The sequence below is a fragment of the Heptranchias perlo genome, chromosome 10 (genome assembly GCF_035084215.1).
Source record: "Heptranchias perlo isolate sHepPer1 chromosome 10, sHepPer1.hap1, whole genome shotgun sequence".
Classification (NCBI taxonomy): domain Eukaryota; kingdom Metazoa; phylum Chordata; class Chondrichthyes; order Hexanchiformes; family Hexanchidae; genus Heptranchias; species Heptranchias perlo.
Window position 1 is genome coordinate 59,388,072 of NC_090334.1, and position 24,605 is coordinate 59,412,676.

Consider the following 24,605-nt stretch of genomic DNA (forward strand, 5'->3'; position numbering starts at 1 on the left):
AGAGGTGCCGAGTGGATGATCCATCTCGGCCTCCTCCCGATATCCCCACCATCAGAGAAGCCAGTCTTCAGCCAATTCGATTCACTCCACGTGATATCAAGAAATGGCTGAGTGCACTGGATACAGCAAAGGCTATGGGCCCCAACAACATCCCAGCTGTACTGCTGAAGACTTGTGCTCCAGAACTAGCTGCGCCTCTAGCCAAACTGTTCCAGTACAGCTACAACACTGGCATCTACCCGACAATGTGGAAAATTGCCCAGGTATGTCCTGGACACAAAAAGCAGGACAAATCCAATCCAGCCAATTACCGCCCCATCAGTCTACTCTCAATCATCAGCAAAGTTATGGAAGGTATCGTCGACAGTGCTATCAAGCGGCACTTACTCACCAATAACCTGCTCACCGATGCTCAGTTTGGGTTCCGCCAGGACCACTCGGCTCCAGACCTCATTACAGCCTTGGTCCAAACATGGACAAAAGAGCTGAATTCCTGAGGTGAGGTGAGAGTGACTGCCCTTGACATCAAGGCAGCATTTGACCGAGTGTGGCACCAAGGAGCCCTAGTCAAATTGAAGTCAATGAGAATCAGGGGGAAAACTCTCCAGTGGCTGGAGTCATACCTAGCACAAAGGAAGATGGTAGTGGTTGTTGGAGGCCAATCATCGCAGCCCCAGGACATTGTTGCAGGAGTTCCTCAGGGCAGTGTCCTAGGCCCAACCATCTTCAGCTGCTTCATCAATGACCTTCCCTCCATCATAAGGTCAGAAATGGGGATGTTCGCTGATGATTGCACAGTGTTCAGTTCCATTCGCAACCTCTCAAATAATGAAGCAGTCCGAGCCCGCATGCAGCAAGACCTGGACAACATCCAGGCTTGGGCTCATAAGTGGCAAGTAACTTTAGCGCCAGATAAGTGCCAGGCAATGACCATCTCCAACAAGAGAGAGTCTAACCACCTCCCCTTGACATTCAACGGCATTACCATCGCCAAATCCCCCACCATCAACATCCTGGGGGTCACCATTGACCAGAAACTTAACTGGACCAGCCATATAAATACTGTGGCTACGAGAGCAGGTCAGAGGCTGGGTATTCTGCGGCGAGTGACTCACCTCCTGACTCCCCAGAGCCTTTCCACCATCTACAAGGCACAAGTCAGGAGTGTGATGGAATACTCTCCACTTGCTTGGATGAGTGCAGCTCCAACAACACTCAAGAAGCTCGACACCATCCAAGATAAAGCAGCCCGCTTGATTGGCACCCCATCCACCACCCTAAACATTCACTCCCTTCACCACCGGCGCACTGTGGCTGCAGTGTGTATCATCCACAGGATGCAATGCAGCAACTTGCCAAGGCTTCTTCGACAGCTCCTCCCAAACCCGCGACCTCTACCACCTAGAAGGACAAGAACAGCAGGCACATGGGAACAACCCCACCTGCACGTTCCCCTCCAAGTCACACACCATCCCAACTTGGAAATATATCGCCGTTCCTTCATCGTCGCTGGGTCAAAATCCTGGAACACCCTTCCGAACAGCACTGTGGGAGAACCGTCACCACACGGACTGCAGCGGTTCAAGAAGGCGGCTCACCACCACCTTCTCAAGGACAATTCGGGATGGGCAATAAATGCCAGCCTCGCCAGCAACGCCCACATCCCATGAACGAATAAAAAAAAACTTTGAAAATAATTCATTGGATGTAAGGTGTTTTGGGTCATCCTAAGGACATGATAAGGCACTACATAAAAGCAAGTTGTTTTTTCTTTATATTGTTATGCACATTTCAGTTGTCATAATTTTCCCATTATAAATACTATGATTATTGTGCAATCACCTCAACATTGAATCCTTTCAGGAGAGACTGAGCTATTTTGTACATAGTAGTGTTATAATCTTCCTGCTATATTGCCATTTGATTATTGTTTCCTGCCACTTAAATCTCCGTGAATTGGCTGTTAGCCTAGTCCTATTCTGACTTTTTTTACTAGTCTGAACCTGACAGTCATAGTCCCATAGGAGTCTGGACATGAAATGAATTGTATCATTGGTCATATTGGATCGGGCTTCTCCGTAAGATGTTCAAATGAATATTTTGTCTCCATATTCACAAAGGATAGGGATGATCCGGACGTAGTAGTTAAAGAGGAGAGGTGTGAAATATTGGATAAGGTAAACATAACTAGAGAGGAAGTATTAGAGGGACTGGAATCCTTGAAAGTTGATATGTCACCAGGGCCGGATGGATTGTTTCCTAGGCTATTGAAGGAAGCCAGGGAGGAAATAGCGGATGCTCTGAGGATCATTTACCAATCCTCACTAGATACAGGGGAGGTACCAGAGGACTGGAAGACTGCAAACTTAGTACCATTGTTTAAAAAGGGTACGAGGGAAAGGCCGAACAATTATAGGCCGGTCAGTCTTACCTCGGTGGTGGGCAAACTATTAGAATCAATACTGAGAGATAGGATAAACTGTCACTTGGAAAGGCCTGGTTTAATCAGGGATAGTCAGCATGGATTTGTTCAGGGAAGGTCATGCCTTACAAATCTGATTGAATTCTTTGAGGAAGTGACAAGGAGGATTGACGAGGGTAGTGCAGTGGATGTTGTCTACATGGATTTTAGTAAGGCATTTGACAAGGTCCCACATGGCAGACTGGTCAGAAAGGTAAAAGCCCATGGGATACAGGGAAATGTGGCGAATTGGATCCAAAATTGGCTCAGTAACAGGAAACAAAGGGTAAAAGTCGATGGATGTCTTTATGAATGGAAATCCGTATCCAGTGGTGTGCCACAGGGCTCAGTAAAAGGAAACAAAGGGTAAGAGTCGATGGATGTCTTTACGAATGGAAATCCATATCCAGTGGTGTGCCTCAGTGTTGGATCCCTTGCTGTTTGTGGTATATATTAATGATTTGGACTTGAATGTAGGGGGCATGATTGGCAAATTTGCAGACGACACAAAAATTGGCCATGTAGTTGATAGTGAAGAAGATAGCTGTAGACTCCAAGAAGATATCAATGGGTTGGTGGAGTGGGCGGAAAAGTGGCAAATGGAGTTCAACCCAGACAAGTGTGAGGTAATGCTCTTAGGGAGGGCAAATAGTAAAAGGGAATACGCAGTAAACAGGAATAAATTGAGAGGGGTAAAGGAAGTGAGAGACCTTGGAGTGCATGTGCACGGGTCCCTGAAGGTGGCAATACAGGTAGATAAGGTTGTGAAGAAGGCATACGGAATGCTCTCCGTTATTAGCCGAGGTATAGAATACAAAAGCAGGGATGTAATAATGGAACTGTATAAAATGCTGGTAAGGCCACAGCTGGAGTATTGTGCGCAGTTCTGGTCACCACATTACAGGAAGGACGTAATTGGTCTGGAGAGAGTGCAGAGAAGATTTACAAGAATGTTGCCAGGGTTTGAAAATTGCAGCTACGAGGAGAGATTGGATAGGCTGGGGTTGTTTTCCTTGGACAGAGGAGGCTGAGGGGAGACTTGATTGAGGTGTACAAAATTATGAGGGGCCCAGATAGAGTAGACAGGAAGTACCCGTTTCTCCTAGCAGAGAGTTCAAGAACTCGAGGACATAGATTTAATCTGATTGGCAGAAGGATTAGAGGGGACATGAGGAAAAACTTTTTTACCCAGAGGATGGTGGGTGTATGGAATTCGCTGCCCGAATTGGTGGTAGAGGCACCTCAACTATTTTAAAAAGTGCCTGGACCTGCACCTAAAGTGCTGTAAGCTGCAGGGCTACGGACCGAGTGCTGGAAGGTGGGATTAGAATGGGCGCCTGGTTGTTCTTCGAGCTGGCGCGGACATGATGGGCCGAATGGCCCCCTTCTGTGCTGTATCTTTTCTATGGTTCTATGTCAAGAGCGCATACTAGAGCTATGTAAAGTAATGAATAACATGTTCAAATTGGAATCCTGCGTTTCTTGGAGGACCCTAATTTCTGATTTTGGTATGCCCCAGTGCCTGACTTACCACGCTAAACTCGCCCAGCAACTTGTGGCGCTAATAGGCGGGTAGGACCCTTCACTAGTGCTATTTAAAGGGATAATGCAGTACTTGCAGGTTAGTTGCTGATTTGTTATTTCAGGCTACTGGTTAACTTCTGGGTGTTTTTTGGAGTGATTTCTGACTCTGAAAAGTTCAGTTTGACTGCTGAGAAGAAGATTTTGCAGGTGTTGCACTGTTGTTGGCTGCCTTATAAAAAGTTTGACTATAGTCATGGGTGGTTTGGAAGGGCTGACTTCGGGACTGAAGAAAGAGGGGGAGTAGGCAGGCACACAGGAGGAGCAGCTGCCAAGAGGGAGGAGGAGGAGGAGGAGGAGGGCACTGCGCAGGAGGCCATATCCACAGCAGGTATTCAGGGAGTGCTTCTCCTACATGAACTTCACTGAAGAATAATGTATGAGGTGCCTTTGCATCACAAAGGAGACTGTCACTGAGCTATTTCACCTGCCGCCACATCACGAGCATCGCACCAGGACAAGGACATCACTGCCTGTGGCTATCAAGATCACCATGGCCCTTAACTTTTATGCCATGGGCTCCTTCCAGGCCACAACGGGTAACATCAGCGACATATCACAGTTCGCTATATCAGGGAGTTTATCGAGCCTCTACACCAGGAGGAATACCTGCACCTTGTTCCCCATGGTCAGTGTGAAGCAGAACGAGAGAGCCATTGGCTTCAGCTGCTTGTCAGGTTTCTCCAGGGTGCATGGTACAATAGGCTGCACCCACATTGCCTATGGTGTTTCCCAGCACCAGCCTGGCATCATTATGAATAGAAAGGAATTCCACTCCCTCAACGTACAGCTGGTTTGTGACCACAGGCAGGCATCATGCAGACTTGTGCCTGGCATCCTGACAGCAATCATGACTCTTTCATCCTGCGCCAGTCCTCTATGCTGCCTTTGATCCAACCAGACTGTACAAGTTACAGGCTGGCTACTGCGCGACAAGGGTTATCCCTTCCGGACAGAAGCGGGGGATGGGAGTGTTGTGAAGCTGGAAGCAGTGGAGGTGTGAGCAGAACATAAGAGAGCAGTATTCATACCTTGAGAACTCTGGTGAGGTCATTGAACTTCTTTCAGCATTACATCCATAGCTTTGGAGGTAAACACCTGGTATTGACCTGCTCAGCGACCGTCTTTGCACTGGTGGTGGAGTTGTTGCCTGGAGGGCTTTCTTCCCTCCCTCTTCCTGTCCACTGACTGCACCAGGGCCTTCAAGGCAGCATCGGGAAGCATGGTGCCCTCTCAGTACTTGTTGCAATAATATCTGGCCCTCCAAGTGTTTCCTTGTTGTTTGCAGCCAGAGTGCACCTCCGCTTTAAAAGGTGCTGGCTGCATTTAAGTGGTGTCAGAGAGGCCTGATATCTGGTCCCCAAATGGGCGTTTAGCCAATAAGTAGCCTGGGTAACGCTGGCTGCACACCCGACTCATGAAATTAGCAGGCAATATGAATATGTGCAGCCTGGACCAACACTAACAGGCAGTGCGCACCCTGTCCCCCCGTGCCCGTGTATTTCTAGGCCACTATGTACTAAATTAGTTGTATATATTTATAAATTAACAAATAAGTTATTTCCAGCAACTTATATTTGAAATCTTATTCGTGTCTGAGTACAGTTAAGGCCCTATAAAAGCATTATCTGAAGCTTTGTATTTCTATGCAGGAACCAGCAGAATGTGAAAATGCAAAAGATGTGTTTGGTGGTAGACTCACCTCTGACATGGTTACAGAGAGATTGGGACATTCAAACTTTTCAGAGCTCTTAAAGTTGGATATGCCTGAATCTGCGATCAGGTAATGTATAATGATATTAGTGCTAATAATGAAGCATTGAGTCAAAATAGAATTCTTTGATTTGCTGAAATCCTTCTTGCGGTAGGACAATTATATATTTATACCATAGTTGTAATCTTTCAAGTCGTTGCATACATCAAGTTTTGAACTTTCTCAACTGTACCAGCCCAAGAGTGCTGTGATGAATGGGAGTTTTGCCACAGTTTAAATCATATAAAGTGTATATATTTTATTGTCTATTTATGAAATGTGGTTGGCAATTTTAAATTTGTTTTCCCCATCCTGGAAAAGAAACACGTTGTTGCAGAATGTCACATCAAAGATGTTTTAATTGGAAAGTAAATAGAAACCACAGACTGTTTATGTTGTTCTAAAATCGAGATAGAGTGCTGCGGAGAACATGCAAATGGACAACTATCTCACATCTGAATGGAGTTCAGAAGATCGTTGTGTTAATTTGATAAACTTGGTTCAACGATGGAAGGTACCTTGTTGTTTGCTGTATCACAGTTTTAAGAACATAAGAAATAGAAACAGGAGTAGGCTATATGACCCCTCAAGCCTGCTCCACCATTCAATAAGATCATGGCTGATCTTCTACCTCAACTCCACTTTCCTGCCCTATCCCCATATCCCTCGATTCCCTTCGTGTCCAAATATCCATCGATCTCAGTCTTGAGTATACTCAACGACTGAGCATCCACAGCCCTCTGGGGTTGAGAATTCCTAAGATTTCAACTTGAAAGGCTACGAGAGTTTTATTCCAGGCAGCATACTGCCATCTCATCAGCTCTTCTTGTACCATTGTACTACAGCCTTTGTGGAGGTGGTGTATAGAGACTCTAGTGATAGATGAAACCTCATGTATAAGTTTAACAGATGCTGCTCCAGGTCAAGTATTATCAAGAGAGTTAGCAACGTATTACATTTTTTTATTTAAGGAGATATAAGTTAGAAATTATGTAACCAAGTGAAATCTGCTGATTTTGACCAAGTTATACCTTAAATCATGATCTGATGGTGTTTTTCCCCACTATCAAAGGACTAGGAGACCACGTCAATTCATTAAACTATTGTAATAATAAGTGTTCCAGTTCACCCCTAGGCAATGCTACATCAGATATTGTGGGGTAGAAATTGATCCGCGCCCATTTTTGGGCACTTAATCAGCACTGTGCATGCAGCCCGTGCCTGAACATGTGGGCGCCGTTAAGTAGAGAAATTGGTCCCTGTGCCTTATTAACATTGAGCTGCCAATGCCACTTGCGCTGTTCATTGGTAACTCACCTAATCGGGGCCTGAAAATGACGTGCCTATGACGCTATTTAAAGGCAGCCTGCACCTCTTAAAGGGAAGGTGCACAACACTAGAAACTGCCATGGACATTTCAGACATGCCTGAAACAGCTGCTGTGACTGAAACAGCTGCTGTAAAGGTCCCAAATTCTTAGTTGTTGCACTGGGGGTCCTGTTGGAGGTGGTCCATAGAAGGAGTGATGTGCAGGGCCGAAGAGTCTCCAGACAGGTGGCCAATCAGCAGTGGCAGTAAGTGGCAGAGAGGGTCAATGCCAGGAGCATTGCACCCAGGACATGGCTGCAATGCTGCAAGAAATTCAATGATCTCACCAGGTTTGCTAAAGTCCTACCTCAGATCTAACATTACTCTTTCCTCAGCTCCGCACTACCTATAGCCCCACTACTCACAAACCTTTCCTCCCCCGCTTCCCTTCACTCTCCTACAGTCACTACGCCACACTTCACCCAACCTCCTTCTGTTCTTACTCAAATACTCGTATGAACTTGCTCGTGTATCCTTTTTGAGGGCTATGTTTTCCTCTCTTTTTGTGAAACAGGAGAAATTACTATTTTTCATCCAAGTTCATGGAAATGTGCATTTTCAAAGAATATGATTTCCTTTCCAGTAATAATTTGTTTATATTTCTGAAGTAACTAACAAGCCTCTCTCAACCATATGGTAGGTACCGTAGGGTTTTTAACATCATTGTGTTCATACACGCTGATGATAACCATATAATACTGTATGTAATAATAATGATAAGTGTACTCATAATGTCCCATCTGCTCAGTAGATGCATGTGTCCAAATCCAGGTTGCTTTACAATAGCCACTTCTCTCCAGCACTCTTACAGCAACCACTTGTCTTGTGTTCTGTGTGGTCCAAGCTCTTTATCTGTTCCCTTATGGTCCCACATGTGGAAGAGCAGAGGGATTTGGGCCTTCAGGTTCATAAGATCTTAAAAGCAGCACCTCAAGTGGATAAGGCTATTAAAAAAGCTAATGGAATACTGACTTTTATGGCAAGAAGTATAGAATATAGAAGTGGAGAGATTTAGGACAGAGAGCAGGTGCAGATTTTTTACACAGAGGGTTGTGAGGCTGTGGAATGTACTATTGAAGTTAGTGACTGAAGCAGCATCTATGTCAACACTTAAGAATAGGTTAGATAGGTGGTTGAAGCAAATGGGAATAAAGGGATATAGGAACAGGGTGGGCACATTGGATTAGGACAAATGCTCATGTGGAGCATGAACACCAACACGGACTGGTGGGGTAGAACGGCCTGTTTCCGTGTTGTAACTTCTATATAATTCTATGTAAATACATTTTCTTTTTCATACTTCTTACCAGGTCTGTAGATCTTGGACCTTCAGAGAAATTCGGACGTTTACAAAGAATTAATTTGGAACGCAATAACCTCACGTCTTTCAGTGGTCTTATCTATCTCCCTCGTGTCAAAGTGAGTATTTTTTTATGGCTGTCTGCAGATAATTTCCATTGTTTTTTTTTCCAAATCTTGGTAACAAATTGTAAATCATAATAGTGATGTTAAAGAAGTACTGCACAACCATTTTCTGTTCCTCACTGTCAGCGTTAGAGTATATGCACTTGTTTATAGAAGTCACGTGGATTACTTCCAACTCCTAAAGTATTTAGTTATCTTTACTGCAACTAGTATTACATTGGATAGCTCAACTTGCCCTCAAAATCGGAACATAATGCTGCAGTATCTCAATGATAAATAGGTACTGCTCAAATTTTCAGATACCCCATGCAATGAAATATCGATCCTTAAATCATATTAATAAATGTATTTATATACCCCATGCAATGAAATATCGATCCTTAAATCATATTAATAAATGTATTTATAATGTAATATTACTGGTTCCATTGAAGGGGTTCACTCAATGCCCAAGGTGTGTTACTCCTATCACCCTGTTCAGTCCTAAGAACGCCAGAATTTCCTGTTGCGGGCAATTAAAATGGCCTGGGGACCCGCCCTCTGGCAGGGCCCAGCACTGATGGAATGGACAGAAAAGCAAGCTGCCTATTAGGCCAGCAGCTGCGTATTGAGCCTCAGAGATCTCGACTTTCAAGCTGCTGGTAAAGATTCGGCCTGAATACCCTTGGGGAGGCGGGGGTTTAAAACTTCAAAAAAAAAATTCTCCTACATTCTTTGGCTTGCCCCGGGATCCCTGTGGAACCTGCAGTCAGTGGAGGATCCGAGGCAGGCCCCAGCGCTATATTCATCTGGGCATCCCAGTACAGGAACACCCAGCCAACGATCCAGCAACAAAATGAGACAGTTGGGAACTCCCTCTCCCATCTTATTTACGTAGTTCCAAGAGGTCTGCTTCTAGGCGCAGGCCCAGCTCTGTACTCCCAAGAGAAACCCTAGAAATCCCAGAGTTGCCTAAAAGAGACAGAAACCCAATAATACAGGTCTCCACTCATTTTTTCTGATCTTTGCGCTTGGGAATTTGTTGTTCCCATGACAAAAAAGCCAGGAAAATTGGTCCTGCCATGTCTTGAAAGATAGGTCACAGACATTTTCCTTCCCTACCCAAGTGAGTTCCATGGCTCTCTTGTGCACCTCCTAGAGACCAACTGAAAGCAACAAAGACTTGGTAAATAAATACAGTAACAAAACTGAAGTCTGACTTACAGTAAAAGAAGTTTTAATCTTTTGCTTATTATGAAGGTACTGTATTTAAACCATAACCACATTGAGACCATTTTGCCGAGACAAAAGCCTCAAATTCATTTGACCAATAGACAGCTTCTTCAGCAGAAGGTGTCTTCCAGTGGCTATGGACAGCCAGGACTTTCCAGGGGCAACAGGTAAACCACCAGTCTCTCTGATTGTAGTAAACTTCTTATCACCATAAACAAATCAGTGACGTAGATTTTCTTCTTGTGTGTCAACTAGCACCAGCAGCAGATTTAATATTTTCCACTTCTCTCCATTGTCAGTAGTATAAAGCTATCATGAGTTCTTGTTCAAGGAGGGAGAGAAGGATAGACCAGATAACTAAAGTCCAGTTAGTCTAACATCAGATGTGGGAAAACTCTTAAAATCCATAATACAATACAAAATTAGTGAACATTTAGAAATGCATGTGTTAATCAAGAATAGCCAGCACAGATTTGTTGAAGCCAAGTCATATTTGACAAATTTAATAGAGTTTTTGTAAGAAGTGACCAATTGGATATATAATGGAAAGTAGTAGTTGTAGTGTATATAGATATTTAGAAGGCGTTCAATGAGGTGTCTCACAAGAGGCTTGCTATCACACTGAAAATCAGCCAGAAATTACTTTACCTAATATGTAAATTATCTTGGCGACCCACCCACTGCTTGCAGAAGAAAATACAAGTTTCAATAGGAGAATTTTGTAACTACCCCATTATTTATACTACTAAATAAGGGGGAAATCAGGATCTGTGTTTTATCTTAACTAAAGCAATAGACCAAAATTTTAAAAAGTTACATTTTTTAAATTCTCTCACAAACCAACTAGAAGCAAGCTTCTTAAAATTCTATGAGAACTTTAGAATACCTTATAAAAACCATAATGTCCATAGTTGTTTCTCCTGGGCTTTCTATTGTACTTTGTCATATTTCCTCCCTCAGTTGAAAGGATGAGATGATTTGTGTTGCACCTTCTTTTTTCTTAATAAGGATACTTTACAATTTAAAAAAAATTATAGTCATCTTCCCTTTACTGTGGTCTGCTGGAGGTTGAGTGGGCCACTAACTCTCTGGTATCTGCCAGTTGCATTCATAGCTAACCTTTGTTTGATGCCTCCCATGCAGTGCGGCTATGGTCATGAACTTGGCAGCGTGAAAGTCCAGACCTGCATCTCTCTGTTTTGCATTGCTGCATATTACTCCTCCAATACACAGTACACTGCACCAAACCACTCTACATTTTTCAGCAGCTACCATTTGTAATTTGCTGATGGGAGATATCCTCCCTAGTGTGGGACCAGACTCCAGTCGAGTGGAGGAGTCCTGCTGACAGAAGTGTAAATTCATTGCTAAATGTCTTTTTTTTAAAAAAAATTAAGGAACATATCTGATTTTCGTTTTTAAATCTAAATGTTGAAATTTTTAATACTTGACTCTCAGAATGTTAGCTTCACAGTTCATTTTCTGAAACCTTTTTGTGTTCACCATATTTATTTAAACTTAGTTTTGTCTTATGAAATTATTTTTTATTGCTTGCAATATTGGCAATGTACAAATAAAAATAATACAAATGTTATTTTGAGAAATTGCTGTGTTCAGATGTTATGTGTATATATAATATTAAGAGGGGATAAATTATTAAATCCTATTAGCCGCAAGAGTTTGTATTATTGCATGGTAAATGCCTGTATTCCAAGATCAACAACAACAACAACAAGCGCAGTTGTTGCATCTCAGTAGCTGAACCATAAAGTGCCATAATAAACAATGCAGACAATCAATAAGGAAACTCAGCTCCCTGACAATTCCATAATGCAACATTTATTGTCAATACACAATTCTGGAAATTGCCACTTATGCACTTTTATTCACCCATATATTACAATTTTAATGCACAATTATGAATTTTACTGCTTTATTGATAATTTCTAACTAAAATTTTATTTTGTTGCATAATTAACCACTGTGATTCCCCTCTGACAGTAGAGATACAGGAGGTTATGAAAGCCTTCCTCCGGTTATGGAAAGCTTGGAAGTACTTCATTTAGGCTACAATGGCATCTCTAGCCTGGCTCAGCTACAGTTGAGTAGACTGATAAATTTGAGAGTGTTGTATTTGGAAGGTAAGTAGCAATTTACCCGCATACTAAACCAGCAGGGAAAGCAAATTTGCTTCTGTATTATTTCTCTCAGCTGCAATTTTATGCCTTGTCTAAGTTTCAATATGTTATTGTACTGTGAAACCTTTGCCTCTGACTTCACATGGTTTCCTAAGGTGTTTAATATGTTGACCATGGGCAGCATGTTTCCCCTGAGTCTTGGCAGTCTGGCCCTCAAAGCCGAGGCAACTCAGTCCTACTTGTACCTATATTTCTTATTCACTGGTTTGTCCCGTGAATTTTGTGGGGCTGAAGGTTTAGAAAGTGCTGCTGTCAGTGCTGTTGTCTAATTGGTGAATAAATCCTAATCAGAACACTAAGATCAATTTGAGATATATGCAAATACTTAGGAACATGGATTTAAATTTGTTTTAAAACAGATTTTATGCATTAACTATCTCATATACTTCTCAGATGCCTCTTTTCCAAGCTGAAAAACTTGTCTATCCAATCATAACTCAGACCCCTGATACTGACGATCAATTTTTTAGTTCTTCTCTGCACTGCCTCCAGATCTTGAATGTATCTCTTGTTGCTTAATGACCAGAATTGGTTGCAGTATTAAAGGTGCAGTCTGACCAATCATGAGCTAAGAATATTTCTTGCCTGAATCTTAGTCTCAGTTATTTCTAAACCACCATTTTTAGTGTCAAATGTATTCCTGATTTGATACAAACACACAAGATCAAGAAAATACCAATTAGTCCATCCAGACATGTTGTAGCCTATGTCCGGGAATCTGCAGTAACTGATATGACCAGTCACAGCTAACCCCACCTACTTTCTATAACTCATGATGTTGATTACATGAAGCAACTTGTCCAGTTTCCTTTTGAAGAACTGTAACAATTCCATACTCACCGCATGTTCTGGCAAGAGGAAGATGAACATAGTAATGGAACATAGGAACAGGAGTAGGTTATTCAGCTGCTCGAGCCTGTTCCGCCATTCAATGAGATCATGGCTGATCTGTATCCTAACTCCATCCACCCGCCTTGGCTCCATGTCCCTTAATACCCTTGGCTAGCAAAAATCTATTAATCTCAGATTTAAAATTATTAATTTTAATTTAATTTTATACATCATTATTATTTTGTGGGAGAGAGTTTCACACTTCTACCTCCTTTGTGTGAAGAAGTGTTTCCTAACTTCCTAAAGTGTTTCCTGAATGACCTGGCTCTTATTTTAAGATTATGTCCTCTTGTCCGAGACTCTCCCACTAGCAGAAAACGTTTCTCTCTATCTACCCTATCAATTCCTTTCAAAATCCTAAAAACCTCAATCAAATCACCCTTTAACCTTCTATATTCTGGCAAATACAAGCCTATTTTATGTAATCTCTCCTCATAATCTAACCCTTGGAGCCCTGTTAACATTCTGGTGAATCTGCGCTGCACTCCTTCCAAGGCCAATATATCCTTTCTAAGGTGCAGTGCCCAGAACTGTACACAATACACCAGATGTGGTCTAACCAGGGCTTTGTATTGCTATAGCACAACTTTCTCCCCTTTTTATTCTAACCTTCTAGATGTAAAGGCTTTCCATTAGCCTTTTTGATTATTTTTTGTACCTGACCACTACATTTTAGTGATCTGTGTATATGGACCCCTAAATCTCTTTGGAAATCCACTGTTCCTAGCTTTTCACCACTAAAATCGTTAAATGAAAATGGTCTGAGTGTCCTGAGTGAAACTTAACAATTGGGGAAACTGGATTGGCTGGATCCAGTCCTTCCTATCCCCGTAGTTCTTAAGGAATGAATTTGTATCTGAGTAGATGCACACATTTTTATATCTGCATTAGACATGGAATTTGACTCATTTCAACTCTTTCCATTGTAGGCAATTTTATTAGTCAGATTGAAGGGCTTGATCGCCTTCAATACCTTGTTGAATTATCACTGGAACGAAACCGGATCAGAATGATTCACGAGAACTCATTTTTGGGGCAAAGCTCTCTTATTGAGCTCCATCTAGAGGAGAATAGGATCCGTGACCTTAACAACCTATATCCACTGATAAAACTGCAGCGACTTTTCCTTGGCGGAAACAAAATCCAGGTAAAGAAAGAATTTTCATTTATACAGTGCCTTTCACAACCTCAGGATGTATCAAAACACTTTACAGCCAATGAAGTATTTATTAAGCGTAGTCACTGTTATTATGTGGGGAAACGCAGCTGTAACAACAACAAAATAAATGACCAGATAATCTGTGATGTTATCCCTCATTGTTGGCCAGGACACAATAAGAGCTTCCCTGCTCCAAGTGGTGCCATGGGATCTTTTACATCCACCTGAGAGGGCAGATCAGGAGGCCTTGGTTTAATTAGTACTGCACTGAATTGTCAGCATATATTATGTGCTCAAGTCCCTGGAGTGGAGTTTGAACCCACAACCTTCTGACTCAGAGACAAGAGTGCTACCACCAAGCTGAGGCTGACACCTTATGTAATGTAATAATTTATATTACTCTGCAAATAAAATAAAATTCAAATTCCTTCAATTTTGGGGAAGATATTTTACTGCAATTTTGAAAAAATGATTTGGTCTGAAATAATTTTTCATGTTTCTTTCCATTGCATTGCATAATTTTAATTTTAACTTGCATTATTTTGATGGCATGTCAACGTATACTGAAGTATCTTTATTATCCATGCGCCACCACATGCATGCTCTCGACCTCTCTCTTCAGCAGCATTGATTCACTCTATTTCAGAGTTGTCCTGTTCCGCAGTTCTATTTCATTCTTCGCTTTCATCCGGCACTTTAACAAAAAACCTTTTTTCTTCCTTTCAGGCATCAAGGACCGCAAGCTTCAACAACTCTTCGATACCAACGACCCTCCTGATCCTTCTTCCCCTTCACTTTCCTCTGACCCCTTTCCTCATTTCCATCTTACCCTCTGTCGTGTTCTCACTTTCCCCTCTGACCTTCCCCTCTCTGACCCCAAACAATCAGTCCTCAGCAAAGGCCTCAGCTTCATCCCATTATGCCCCCAACTCAATGAATTTCGAACTCGACGTGATGCTAAGCTCTTCTTCCGCCACCTTCACCTCTGTGCCCACTTCTTTGGCCAGGAGTCTTCCCCCTGCACAGCAGACCCTTTCTTCTGTCTTCAGAATTCTCATTCCACCTGGACCCCTCCCTCTGGCCTCTTACCCTCTCTTGATCTTTTCATTGGGAACTGCCGGCGTGACATCGGCCTTCTCAGTTTCTCTACTCCCCTCACTCACTCTAACCTACCTCCCGCTGAACTTGCAACACTCTGTTCTCTCAGGTCCAACCCTGACATTGTCGTTAAACCTGCTGACAAAGACGGCGCTGTGTTTGTTTGGCGAACAGACCTCTACCTTGCGGAGACTGAACCCAACTCTCCGACACCTCCTCCTACCTCCCCCTGCACTATGATCCCACCACCGAACATCAACCCATTGTTTCCCAGACAGTCACTCCTCTGAAGATCTTCCTCCCCACAGCCTCCAACCTCATAGTCCCCCAACCCCGCAAAGCCCACTTCTACGTCTTTCCCAATAATGAAGCAGTCCGAGCCCGCATGCAGCACAACCTGGACAACATCCAGGCTTGGGCTGTAATGTGGCAAATCACTTGCGCGCCAGACAATGACCATCTCCAACAAGAGTGAGTCTAACCACCTCCCCTTGACATTCAGCGGCATTACCATTGCCGAATCCCCCACCATGAATATCCTGGGGGTCACCATTGACCAGAAACTTAACTGGACCAGCCATATAAATACTGTGGCTACGAGAGCAGGTCAGAGGCTGGGTATTCTGCGGCGAGTGACTCGCCTCCTGACTCCCCAAAGCCTTTCCACCATCTACAAGGCCCAAGTCAGGAGTGTGATGGAATACTCTCCACTTGCCTGGATGAGTGCAGCTCCAACAACACTCAAGAAGCTCGACACCGTCCAGGACAAAGCAGCCCGCTTGATTGGCACCCCATCCACCACCCTAAATATTCACTCCTTTCACCACCGGCGTACTGTGGCTGCAGTGTGTACCATCCACAGGATGCACTGCAGCAACTCGCCAAGGCTTCTTCGACAGCACCTCCCAAACCCACGACCTCTACCACCTAGAAAGACAAGAGCAGCAGGCACATGGGAACAACACCACCTGCACGTTCCCCTCCAAGTCACCCACCATCCTGACCTGGAAATATATCGCCGTTCCTTCATCGTCGCTAGGTCAAAATCCTGGAACTCCCTTCCTAACAGCACTCTGGGAGAACCTTCACCACACACACTGCAGCGGTTCAAGAAGGCGGCTCACCACCACCTTCTCGAGGGCAATTAGGGATGGGCAATAACTGCTGGCCTTGCCAGCGATGCCCACATCCCATGAACGAATTTTTTTTTAAATCCAAAAACAGGACTGCCCCGGTAGATCCATCATTTCAGCCTGTTCTTGCCCCACAGAACTTACTTCTTCCTATCTCGACTTTTTTATCCCTTGTCTAGTCTCTTCCAACCTACATCCGTGACTCTTCCGATGCCCTCCGCCACTTTAACAGTTTCCAGTTTCCTGACCCTAACCGCCTCCTTTCACCATGGATGTCCAGTCCCTCTACATCACCATCCCCCACCAGGGCGGCCTGCGGGCCCATCACTTCTTCCCAATCAGTCCCCATCCACCACCATCTTCCTCCGCCTGGCTGAACTTGTTCTTACATTGAGCATCTTCTCCTTTGACTCCACTCACTTCCTCCAAATAAAAGTTGTCGCCATGGGTCCTTGCTATGCCTGCCTTTTTGTGGGATATGTGGAACATTCCTCATTCCAGTCCTACTTGGATCCCCTCCCTCACCTCTTTTTCCGGTACATTGATGACTGTATTGGTGCCGTTTCCTGCTCTCGCCCCAAACTGGAAAACTTCATCAACTTTGCTTCCAATTTCCACCTTTCCCTCGCCTTCACGTGGTCCCTCTCCTACTCTTCCCTTCCCTTCCTTGACTTCTGACTCTCCATTTCTGGGGATAGGCTGTCAACCAATATCTACTATAAGCCTACCAACTCCCACAGTTACCTTGATTACACTTCCTCCCACCCCGCTTCCTGCAAAGACTATTCCATTCTCCCAGTTTCTCCGTCTCCATTGCATCTGTTCTGACGATACCACCTTCCACACCAGTGCTTCCGATATGTCTTCCTTTTTCCTCAACCAAGGATTCCCCTCCACTGTGTTGACAGGGCCCTCAACCGTGTCCGTCCCATTTCCCGCACTTCCGCCCTCACTCCTTCCCCTCCCCCCGAGAACCACGATAGAGCCCCCTTGTTCTCACTTTCCACCCCACCAGCCTCCACATTCAACGGATCATCCTCTGTTATTTCACCACCTCCAGCACGATGCCACCACCAAACACATCTTCCCAACCCCTTCCTTTTCAGCATTCCGAAGAGACCATTCCCTCCGCCACAACCTGATCCACTCTTCCATCACCCCCAATACCCGCTCCCCTTCCCACGGCACCTTTCTGTGCAAGCACAAGAGATGCAACACCTGCCCTTTCACTTCCTCCCTTCCCAAAGTCCAGGGCCCTAAACACTCCTTCCAGATGAAACAGCAATTTACTTGTACTTCTTTCAAGTTAGTATACTGTATTCGCTGCTTACAACGTGGTCTCCTTTACACTGGGGAAACCAAACGCAAATTGGATGATCACTTTGCTGAACACCTCCGTTCAGCCCTCAAGTGTGACCTTGAGCTTCCGGTCTCTTGCCATTTTAATTCTCTTTCCCACTTCCACTCTAACCTCTCTGTCCTTGGCCTCCTACACTTCCAATGAAGCTCAATGGAAGCTCAAGGAACAGCACCTCATCTTTTGAATAGGCACTTTTCAACCTTCTGGACTCAACATTGATTTCAATAACTTCAGATCATAACCACCATTCCCATTTGTTCAGACAGCAGGTGCTGGTAACAGTTGTACGGTTCTGATGTTGCCATTTACAGCTCCTCTAGACCCATCTTTTGTTTCTTTACTTGTCCCATAACCACCCTCCTTGCCTTGAACCATCATCCCTTTTGTTATTTAATCACTCCTGCCCTCCACCCTATCATACTCCTTCCCTTTTGTTCTATCCTCCCCTCCCCTTCCTCCCCCCTTTCCTCGATTCTGTATTTGATTAAAAACTGTTAAGTCTTTAACTGCTTCCTGTTCTGGCAAAAGATCTTCGACCTGAAACGTTAACTCTGTTTCTTTCACCACAGATGCTGCCTGACTTGCTGAGTATCTCCAGCAGTTTCTGTTTTTATTTCAGATTTCCAGCATCTGCAGTATTTTGCTTTTTATCTTTATAAGCTGTTACATAGATCATACAGTTGTGCAGTTTCAGAGGTCAATATGTATAATATGTGCACTTAGTATTCTTTTTATTGAGGTAGGAAGGGGGTTGTAAAAACACATTGGGGGAAAAATTCTAATAGAGCCTATTATTGGGCGTAGGTAACATGTTTCACTATAAACCCGCACCCTATGGCCCCTGCGCAGGTAGGATGAGAATTTTGTCTGTCCTGAGTACTCAGTGTCAATCTGCGTTGAAATCCAGGCCTGGTACGTTGATTTTGCACTTTCTACCAGCAGGGGGAGCCCCAATCTCTCAAAGGGAGGATTTCGCTTCAAATCTCTTAAAGGTAACCAGTACCTGTTATTTGTTAAAAATAACAGTCTGCTGTCTGAACGGAGATCAGACATCACACACGTAAAACAAAGATGCAGGTCCCGTCCCTATGTTTACACACTAATGTTATGTTAAAACATTGAGTAAAGGTTGCGCACTACTAAATCCCACATCCTCCAATCTGCATACCAGACCTCACCAATCTGCCGATATTAGTTTGTACCAGGCCTACGAGAGAGCGTGCACAAAGGTTCTCTGCTGTTGCACTAGAGGCCTTGGTGCAAGAGGTGGACAGAAGGAGGAGCATCCTATACCCACTAGGGGTGGGGGGTGGGGTGGTGGTGGTGGGCAAGAGATCCTCCAGACATATACCCAAAAGGCAGTGCAATGGGAGGCAGCAGGGGACGAAGTCAATGCCAGGCGCACAGCACCACGAACATGGATGCAGTGCAGGAAGAAGTTCAATGCTTTGACACCGTAGTGGTCAATGTGAGTGAGGTCAACTGACAAGTGGCATCTCCTTCCAACTGCACCACCAGCCGCATTCACTGCTCCACGCACTATACCCCCCTCATCACCCGCATACCAACAAACTCTTTCTATCAGTACTTAATTCTTCCAATCAGATGCTTCCTCTCACCCTTACACATTATCACTGTTGCAAGCCGCCCACCCACAACTCACAGGCCACACACACTGGCAGCTATTCAACCATGACAAGCACATCACCCGGACACACATCCCGCTTTCTTGCAGAAGAAGGTGGTGCACAACAGGAGGCAGCAAGTGGCAGTGGCATTTAACCCCTCATTCCTGTTCCGCCCCAAGAGATCATGCTGGACCTGTGACCTAACTCCATATACCCGCCTTAGCCCCATATCTCTGAATACCCTTGGTTCACAGGAATCTATCAATCTCAGATTTAGAATTCACAATTGAGTTAGCATCAACTGCAGTTTGCAGAAGAGCGTTTCAAACTTCTCCCATCCTTTGTGTGTAGAAGTGTTTCCTCCTTCACTCCTGCACGTCCTGGCTCATAATGTTAGGCTTTATCCCCGTGTCCTAGTATTCAACATAGAGACCCCCAAAAACAGTTACAAATGTCTCGGCAGCCAGACGCAATAATCCAACCACTGTAAATCCTGCATGATCCCTTTGAATAGCGCTGGTGGGGGTCCTCCAGGCACTCTAAGACACATTCAGATTGTTGTGGTTAAGACTGTGCGTTGAGTTGAGCGTTAAGTGCCAAAATGGTGTCTATCACTTTAAATCAGCGTTGCACACTGATTGCTTCCATTTTCTCCTTACTTTACATGCTTCCGGCGTTGAGTATTTCCGCATGCACTAACTCCTATACCAAGATGACGTCCGGCGCACATCACGCTGGAAACGTGCGTGTGCAGGCAAAATGCCATCTTGGATGTTCGAGAGGCCGCATAGCGCCGTAGCAACGGGCGCTACACGGCCCAATTTAGCGCCCATTGATCTTAAAGTCCTCTTTAGCTTGGGCATTTGGAGCTTATTGAGTAACATTTTTTTAACTTCTACTTTGAAACAAAATATGAGTTCATTTTACAACAATAGTGGCAAATTAAATGAGGAATGTTTGTTTAAAAATATGCTTGGAAACTCTAGATGATTTGTTTACTCCTGAAGAAGACTTAACTATTTATGAGTTGCTAAGCCCTCACTCATAGAATAAATTGGATGCTCCGCTGCCTATATTGAATATTCCTCATTGTGTTTGTGAAACATCATTTTAAAATTTTCAATGATTCTTTTCAAAATCTTAACTGTTATCTCTTACTTTATTTTGAGAACACTTAAATACTTCTCCTTACTGCCTGTGCAATGCCTCCTTTCTGTGTTTGCTCTGCTTCTGCACCAAGGAATTATAAATGTAATTATTTTTCAGCAGATTAACAAAATATTGGTAACCATTTTTAAGAAGAAAAACAAAGATTTACTGTTTAAAAAGTATTTTATGAAATACAGAAAAGTGCAAAATAATATGTTTTTCACCAAGCTAAACTTCGGTAAGACTGATGTTTGGCAGACAGAGTCAGACAAGTGATGATAAACTGGTGCCCTGCTAAAAGTAACAGCAGTGTCAGGATTTTTCTTAAAAACGCAAGAATGCTTTTAATGGAATAAATTCAGCAGCAGTTTTCAAGCAAAGTGAGGGGTGGTTGGCTGCAAGTGGAAAGATCTGGGTCACAGTATACACTGCACAGGAAAGCAGACAGTGCATAAAAATTTGTTAGGTGCCCATATATTTTTGACATGTAAATAATCATGATTCTCGCACATATAGGGGCAATGTCAGCAATGGATTTTCAGACCCGCAGTGCAACAGTGTGTACAATTTAACCGGGACTGCTCCCAAGTTATGACAATATGAATTCAAGAGTGGGTGATATTATTCTTAAAATTTCTATTAATGTGCTGCTCAAGGATTAACTGTGGGTTAGTAAAAAGGTAGTAGTTTTCAACCTGTGGGCTAAAATGTGGTCTATAATCTCCCACACTGTGGATCTCAGCCAAAACAATGGGAGAGTGCTATTCCTTTTAATTAGCTATGAATTGCAATTAGAAGACAGTTAACCACATAAAAGAGCACTAGCAAAACATGTTTAATTCACAAAATTGCTGTAGAATTGGCTTTCAGAGTGAAGAAAGCCAATTTATTAATTCTGGAAACTCTGGTCAGGCACTGCAAACCCAATTGCAAGAGATTAGAGAGAGCCACAAAATTTATGGGACCGATGGGTATCCCATCCTAAGAAGTGCCTGATGTACCAGGCATGGAAGGAGGTGATGAAACCAGGCAGCATAGTCCTGAATGATGCTGATTCATATGTAGGGCCCTCAGAATACATAGCCCAAGGATGTGTAGAGCCACTAGAATCCTAGTAGGGTGCCATCCATGCACTTATTCTTTCCTTAAGAGAATCACTTCGAAAGAATGGTAAGTTAGGTGGCACACATCTGAAACCAAGCATAATCACCAAGGGGCAACAGTGTGTCAATTTGAGCTGTCAACATTTACATGCTACATATTAAAGGAAATAAGTGCACTGCATTTGATTTGAACATTGTGTCATATATTTATTTGACATGAGTTACAATATAGCAGTAGTCCAGCATAAGCTGGCATTAGATGGCATTTGAAGAACTAAGCATGGAAGTGTAGGACAAGATGGTTTGAACATAGTTGCTTGGCAGATGTGGTCTGCTCCTTTGAGAAATGTCATACCTATGACACTCTTTGAAAGACTTCTGAAATTGAACTGAACGCAGTCCACATAATGCATGGAAACCTAGGGCTAGAAATTGGGCCGTGTAGCGCCCGTTGTTTCGGCGCTACGCGGCCTCTCTGACATCCAAGATGACGTCTTGGATGCGCACGAACGTTTCCTGCGTGACGTGCGCCAGACGCCATCTTGGTATAGGAGTTAGCGCAGGCGCAGATAACGCACGCTGGAATCATGTAAAATAGGGAGAAAATCTCTTCAATCAGAGTGCAATGCTGATTTAAAGTGATGGACACCATTTTGGGGCTCAACTCAACGCACAGTCTTAACCCCACCATCTGAACGTGTCTTAGAGTGCCTGGAGGACCCCCCCCCCCAGCGCTATTTAAAGGGACCATGCAAGATTTACAGGTTAGTGGCTGGATTATTGCTTCTGGCTGCGGAGACATTTGTAATTGTTTTTGGATGTCTCCTAGACTTGAATACTAGGACGCGGGGACATAGCCTAACATTTAGAGCCAGGACGTGCAGGAGTGAAGTTAGGAAATGCTTCTACACGCAAAGGGTTGGAGATGTTTGGAACGCTCTTCTGCAGACGGCAGTTGATGCTAGCTCACTTGTGAAAGTTAAATCTGAGATTGATAGATTTCTGTGAACCATGGGTATTAAGGGATAAGACGGGTATATGGAGTTAGGTCACATGTCCACCATGATTTCATTGAATGGCGGAACAGGCTCGACGGGCTAAATGCCACTGCCACTTGCTGCCATTTGATATACGCCAAATTCTCCTGCAAGAAAGCAGGACGTGTCTCTGGGTGATGTGCCTGTCATGGTTGAATAGCTGCCAATGTCTGTGGCCTGTGAGTTGTGGATGGGCGGCTTGAAACAGTGGTAATGTGTGAGGGTGAGAGGAAACATCTGGTTGGAAGAGTTGAGTACTGATGGAAAGAGTTTGTTGGTATATGGGGGATGGGGGTGTAGTGCCTGGTGCAGTTGGTAGGAGACGCCACTTGACAGTTGACCTCACTCACCTTGCCCACTCATATCAAAGCATTGAACTTCTTCCTGCACTGCATCCATGTTCATGATGCTGTGCGCCTGGCATTGACTTTGTTCCCCGCTGCCACCCACTGTCTTTTGAGTATATGTGTGGAGGGCCTCTTGCCCCCCCCATCCCCCTGCGGATATCGGATGTCCCTCCTTCTGTTCACCTCTTGCACCCAAGGTCTCTAGTGAATCAGCAGAGAACCTTGGTGCATGCACTCTCGCAGGCCTGGTACCAACTCAGATCGGCAGATTGGTGAGGTTTGGCCTGCAGATTGGAGGATGTGGGATTTGGTAGTGCGCAACCTTTATTCAATGTTTTAACACAGCCCAAAAATAGCCCCATCCAATTTTTCGCCCCTAGTCTGAAAAGACAATTTAGATGAAGACACCAGATTTCTTACTGCAACATCTCCAGCAATGCTTGTACCAGTTGAGAAAAATAATCTGTCGAACATGTTGCAATATTGGGCAATTCACTGATAAGTGCTTACTCTGCCAACTTAATCGCTCTGACTGCATGGATGGATCGCATTAGCTTTGGCTCTACAAAACTTTATACAATAAAAATATTTCTATCCTCCTGTCAGAAGTTTTGTGCAGATTTTTCTTGGTTCCCAGTGGTGTCCAACCCACAGATTGATGGCCGTATCTTCTCCGTGTGGCTGAGAAATCTAGCCCACGAGTCCTAGGCTTAGGAAAACTCACTTCCATTTGTGCAATGGCAACATTTACAAGTGAAGATCACTTACCAATACGTTTGCCCTGCTCTTTCCCTTCAACACCAGATATGGCGGCCATTGCCTACTGCCTACTGGTACTCCTTCCCCAACTCCTGTACTGACTCTACATGCAGCTTTCATTCTGCCCAAAACCTCCCCGCTACATGAGTGCCACGCCTAAAACCTCACAAGCAATGCTACAGGAGACACAGTAATTTATTTTAAAAGTATTCAGTATTTTTGCTTGGGAGCTTTAATTTACAAATGGGAGTTTTTGGGGATAGATTTAGTTTTCGGATTAGGGCAATATTTATCCACTAAGACAAATCCCAAATACTGGAAGTAATGAAGGAACCAAAAATAATGATGTCAATATTCCCCTTTAACAATAAATAATATTTTTGACTTTGATTTACATGATGTATCTTCAGGGATTCAAATTAGTTACTGTATTAGCAATTCACATATCATTAAGTACAGAATGTACTCTGCCATCTGTGTACACTGTATACTTGAAAACATGTAACGGCTATATTATCATCACCTTGAAATATGCAAAGCCAAACATAGGACAATATTTCTTTGAGAGCCACAAGCAGACAGAAATTTTCTGTACCCCTCAAACATAATAAAGTGTACTACTGGCTGATTATGTGATGGTGCAGTACATTAAAATTCCAACATGCTGGCACCAGCAGCAGTAAGATATGAGTTCACCCCTGTGATAACCCACATGGTAAATTCATTAATTCAATCATGCTGTCAAAAGGAGATGCCAAGTGGAGCTAGACATTTCCCCCACAGGAAAAAGAGAAAATTGAAGTCATATACCCACCTGCACTGGCATGCATCCAATCAGACAGCTGTTGGGTAACATTGTTGGAAGCCTAGAATCCGGTCTGAACTTTGTACTCTTGGCCCGGACAGTACTTAGCATAGAAAACTTTCAAAAGAGTAAAGGGGA

At 43.8% G+C, this 24,605-nt stretch overlaps 1 protein-coding gene across 2 annotated transcripts in view; it reads left to right on the plus strand.

The window, feature by feature from the left end:
- lrrc9 (leucine rich repeat containing 9) overlaps positions 1 to 24,605 on the plus strand; it is a 171,368-nt gene that overhangs the window by 117,017 nt on the left and 29,746 nt on the right. For both annotated transcript variants that reach the window (XM_067991891.1, XM_067991890.1), the window contains exons 24-28: positions 5,695 to 5,825; positions 8,474 to 8,582; positions 9,828 to 9,967; positions 11,802 to 11,941; positions 13,819 to 14,036. In XM_067991891.1, the coding sequence (XP_067847992.1) occupies positions 5,695 to 5,825; positions 8,474 to 8,582; positions 9,828 to 9,967; positions 11,802 to 11,941; positions 13,819 to 14,036 (738 nt within the window). The remainder of the gene's footprint in view (positions 1 to 5,694; positions 5,826 to 8,473; positions 8,583 to 9,827; positions 9,968 to 11,801; positions 11,942 to 13,818; positions 14,037 to 24,605) is intronic.